This window comes from Hyaena hyaena, unplaced genomic scaffold, assembly GCF_003009895.1.
Source record: "Hyaena hyaena isolate Hyena2069 unplaced genomic scaffold, ASM300989v1 scaffold_359, whole genome shotgun sequence".
NCBI classification, from domain to species: Eukaryota; Metazoa; Chordata; class Mammalia; order Carnivora; family Hyaenidae; genus Hyaena; species Hyaena hyaena.
In genome coordinates this window covers 762,392-767,245 of record NW_024080994.1, presented here as the reverse complement: position 1 = coordinate 767,245, position 4,854 = coordinate 762,392, and the positions used below count along the sequence as shown (strand labels likewise).

Genomic DNA, 4,854 nt, shown 5'->3' with positions numbered 1-4,854 from the left:
GCTAAGGCTGAAACTAATTTTTGAATCCTAAGGAGGAAATTAAAACAATAAAAAAAAAATTTTTTTTTTAGCACCTCTGGCCTAAGCTCAGAGATCCAAAAGCCCCACTGGAGGTCAGGCATCCTTCTGCCCCTGAAACCCATCCCGGCCCTGAGTGAGTCTGTGTTCCCGGTGCCCTAAACCGAGGGGTGAGCCCTAGACAGCGCTGAGGCACTGGGGCGGATGCAACGGGTGAACTTTTGTACTCTTGTGTGCTGCTGTCGGCAAAGCAAAAATAATGAAACTTTGTGATATGTTTGTAAATGATTTCGGATGACCCCTCGCCCTGCCCTTCACCATTAGCACGCCGACCCCAGCCCAGGGCAGCTTGGTGCCTGCAAGGAGTGCCTGCCGCAGGGTCTACAGCTCAGGACGGAGAGACCGGCCCGGCACAGGGCCCGGGAAGGTAAATGCAAGACCTCTTGGGGAACTGGCTTTGTCAACCAACCTGGCTTGCCCCTGCATTGGGAAGAAGAATGGGCAGAGGATATTCCCCTCTTGCATCTTTTCTCCTGCCACTAAGGGCATTTGCTCCTTTCTGGAAAATACCACTTGATAAGGGGAGGGGGGGGGGTGGATCTAGAGAGGAAGGTAATAAACCCCCCGTTTCTGGGATGGATTATTTTTTCTTCTTTTCTTTCTTTCTTAAGAGGATTGTCCTGTCTCCTTGGCTGCTCAGTAACTCTGGGTCTGGTACACGGATGGGGAACTCGTTGCTGCAAATTGTCACCAAGCTCTTCAAGCTACCTGAACCCTCTGTGAGAGTGCGAGTGGCTGCGTCGGGCCGGTGATGGCTCCGAGGAAGAGGCCGGGGCTGGCAGCCTTCTGGGTACCCACTCTAGGTGGAGCCCGGAGGTAGTAACGTTGTCTATATATACCCTGTAGAACCGAATTTGTGTGGTGTCCACATAGTCACAGATTCGATTCTAGGGGAATATATGGTCGATGCAAAAACTTCATGTTTCTCCGAAATAGCCATAGTCGGAAGCTGAGGCCAGAGGCAGCCGGGCACGGGTCGGTTTCCTTTCTGTTTTATTACCTTAGACTCCAGGAGGATGAACTGAGCCTGGTGACACAGGGGAGCCTTTTCCCCAAAGCCCCTCAAGTTTAAACGAAGGTTCCTGTGTAAACCCTTAATTGGTTGCATGAATGCAGGGCCGAAGGGCTAGGTTTAGGGGGACTGGGGAGCAAGGTGGAAGGCCAGGTAGCCCCAGCCTCAACTCTGCCCTCAAGGAAGCACGAGGGGAGATCAGAGGGTGCCCAGTGAGGGGGCTCACAGGTCGTTGACTGCCCTGTGGGAAAAGGGAGTGCAGGGTCCTTTGGAGCCCATCTGGGTGAGGTGGGGGTGCCATCATCACCTTCCAGGCCCACCCCACAGCTGCATGAGCTGGGTGGGGGGTAGCCTTGCCATACCTGTGAGACAGACTTTGGCTAAAAACACTCCAGCCTGGGCACTCACAGAAAGCTTGGCAATTACTCATCGCCTGATTTGATTCGGACCAGCCAGACTGTTGTAACTTTTGGGTGACCCTGAGGAAGACAAAGCCAGGACTCAGCCTTTGTATGGCACAGTCCCCAAAGGCACAGTCCCCATTCCCGCGGGCGGGAGCCCTGCCTGCCTGGTGTACTCTGCCCAACTCAGAGACTGCCTAACCCACCCGCCTTTTGGCATCGGGCCTGAAAGAGCTGGGGTTCCCTTCCCCCCTTGAACTGTACCCATTTTGGGGAGCTGTTTTCAGCGGGGGCGAGTGGAGAGGACACTGGAGGTTAACAAAGTCAGTGGCAGACAAAAGCCGGGACTACCTGCCAGGGATGAGGGTGCCGGGAATTGGAGAACTACATTAACATCTGGCAGAGGCCCTCAAATGTGCCATGGCGAGGCACTTGATTACACGTATGTTATGTAGTTAAATTTGTGAAAATTATGAGATGCTCACCAACCCGGTGATAAACTCGCTTCCTCGCTATTGGCTGGCTTGGTCACATGGCCGCCAACTTTATTCAGTTGACAGCAAGTAGGAGGGCCCTATGGAAGGAGAAAAAAAGACAACACGAGAAAAATTAGTATTTTCTACCTTCTGAAATTAATGGCCATGAGTTCGTATATGGTGAACTCCAAGTATGTGGACCCCAAGTTCCCTCCGTGCGAGGAATATTTGCAGGGCAGCTACCTAGGCGAGCAGGGCGCCGACTACTACAGCGGTGGCGTGCAGGGTGCAGACTTCCAGCCCCCGGGGCTCTACCCACGGCCCGACTTCGGTGAGCAGACCTTCGGAGGCGGCGGGCCCGGGCCCGGCTCGGCGCTACCCACGCGGGGTCACGGGCAAGAACCCGGCGGCCCCGGTGGCCACTACGGAGCCCCAGGAGAGCCGTGCCCCGCGCCCCCGGCGCCGCCGCCCGCACCCCTGCCCAGCACCAGGGCCTGCAGCCAGCCGGGCGGCCCCAAGCAGCCGCCCCCCGGGACGGCACTCAAGCAGCCCGCTGTAGTCTACCCCTGGATGAAGAAGGTGCACGTGAATTCGGGTAAGGCAAGGCCCAGCGACCTCTCAGTCCCCACCCCAGCCTGAAGGCCTGGGCCCCTGAGAGGGGGTGCGAGTGGGTGGGGGCTGGGGGGGGGGCTTCAATGGGCGCCGCAATTACTCTCTCCATAAATTTTTATAGCTGAGGGAGCAGGCCCGGACCATGTGGCCGGCTGCTTGGCTGTGGGCGAAAAAGGGGGTGGAGATGGGGGTGGGGTGGGGGAGGACTCCATTTTCAGAGCGCACGGAACCTGGTAGAGGAGAGGGGGGCGGATTTCCAAAAGGCTAGGGGATTCCGGAGCTCTCGGTGGGCCTGGGAAGACGGGAGCCCAGAAGGGGATCCCCGCCCCGGCGGCCTAGGGGAGTGGGTGGGTGGGAGTGAGCCGGGTGGGGAGGGAGGAAGGCAGCGGGCTGGGAGTGCGCGGGGAGGGCCGCGGCCGCGGGCACGCCGGGAAGTGAGCGGCAGTGGCGAGGGGGCCTAACGTGGGGCTGGGCGCTGACCTGACCGTGCTGTTTTGTCTCGCAGTGAACCCCAACTACACTGGCGGGGAGCCCAAGCGGTCTCGGACGGCCTACACACGGCAGCAAGTCCTAGAACTGGAAAAAGAATTTCATTTTAACAGGTATCTGACCCGGCGCCGTCGGATTGAAATTGCTCACACCCTGTGTCTCTCTGAGCGCCAGATCAAGATCTGGTTCCAGAACCGGAGGATGAAGTGGAAAAAAGACCACAAGCTGCCCAACACCAAAGGCAGGTCCTCCTCCTCCTCCTCTTCCTCCTCCTGCTCCTCCTCAGCGGCCCCCGGCCAGCATTTGCAGCAGCTGGCCAAGGACCACCACACGGACCTGACGACCTTATAGAAGTGGGGACCCTGGGCCCATTCCTCCCTGCGCTCCCGGCTGAGCCGAAGCTGCGGGGGCAGGCCGGGCTTGCTGTCACCTCCCAGGGCTCTAAGGTACTGTGGGGTGGACCCGGGATTGCAGGCCGCCCTCGGACTAGATTAGCATCCTGCCCGAGGGCAGCCCCCTCCCTGAAGCGAGATGGGGGTGGGAGGGGGGCGGGATTCTCTCTCTAAGTATATAATCATATGGCAGGAGCTACTGAGAACATAAACCTTGGCGAGTCATTAAACTCATGAAAATCTCTGCTGTTGGATTTTGAATTTGCAAATGAAGGTTGGATGCTTTATCCCAGGGCGAATTGGAACATCCTCCCCCACCCCACCCCTCCAGGGATCTTGGTGGTTAAATAATGTGGGGGAGTTGAGGCAGAAGGTTGGCCACCCCTGTGCTAGGTGCTTTCAGTAGAAGCAGGAAAGCTGGGCCAGGATTTCTGAACTTTCTGGGTTGTCTGTATAATTTCCGGTGTGAAAAAAAAAAAAATATTTTGCTCCCAGTGGCCCCATGCCCAAAGAAATGAGTCTGAGAAGGAAGTGGAAACGGGTTATTTTATGTTTAGATTATATTTGCTTAAATATTTATTTGTTGGGGGATGGGGGACAGAAATAACTGACATCTTAATGCCAAAAATCTTAAGACGGTGAAAGGGGCAGAGTTTCAGGGAGAAGAATCAGAGATGTATGGACTAACTTCTGGCTCTAACTGGCATTTTGAACTCCACCCTCTCCCCACTCCCCGGAAATGTGTGTAGGGGGCCCTTAACCCTTTTAGAGGGAAGCAAAGGGTCCACTCAAAGTTGAGTTCTTGAAAATATATTTCCACATGTGCTTTTTTCAGCACTATGCTTACAACTAGTTCTGGGTGATTAAAGGAAAGGGAAAAGAGAAAGAAACAAATGGTCCAACATTTTCCTTCTGGGGAAAGAAAACAAAACCTCTATGTTCTGGGTCATTAGATAATGACTGAATTTTCTGTTCCAACTGGATTCCAAATGCTGGATCCCAAATAACCCATATAGCAGTATTTTATAGGAATTGGTGTATGGCTTCTCTGGGAGAGGGGTTATGTAGTGGGGAGAAAGTGGGAAGGTGGGGCAGTCTTGCTTTAAAAAAGAAAAAGAAAACTAATTGAATCTAGAAGCCCACAAAAGTTGGTCTTAGGATTTTTTTCCCCTGAAGTTTTTTAGTTTTATTTTTTAAACAAATGTAAGGAAGTTTTTCTCAACCCATTAATTAGAAGCAGAGATTGTAAAAGTATAAAAGTTTCAGGCCCTCCTCCTTGTCCTAAGAATAGTGGTTTCAAAACATTCACTCTCAAACAACAGGAGTGATGTTCTTCAGTCATTTTTCTTATGCCTTGCCTGAGAAGGATTCAAAGCTCATTTTTCTGAAATGCT

At 53.9% G+C, this 4,854-nt stretch overlaps 1 protein-coding gene across 1 annotated transcript; it reads left to right on the top strand.

Annotated features, from left to right (window-relative positions):
- The first annotated feature begins 993 nt into the window (after positions 1 to 993).
- HOXD4 (homeobox D4) lies at positions 994 to 3,702 on the top strand. The gene is made up of 2 exons (XM_039250134.1): positions 994 to 2,562; positions 3,085 to 3,702. Exons 1-2 carry the CDS (start codon positions 2,127 to 2,129, stop codon positions 3,417 to 3,419), a joined length of 771 nt encoding a protein of 256 aa, XP_039106065.1. The 5' UTR covers positions 994 to 2,126; the 3' UTR covers positions 3,420 to 3,702.
- Positions 3,703 to 4,854: the final 1,152 nt, after the last annotated feature.

What these genes read in the sequence shown, in the direction of transcription:
- HOXD4 (XM_039250134.1), top strand. Translation starts at nt 2,127, where the DNA reads ATGGCCATGAGTTCGTATATGGTGAACTCCAAGTATGTGGACCCCAAG. An exon ending in GAAGGTGCACGTGAATTCGG is followed by an intron (nt 2,563 to 3,084) that starts GTAAGGCAAGGC and finishes TTTGTCTCGCAG; the next exon opens with TGAACCCCAACTACACTGGC.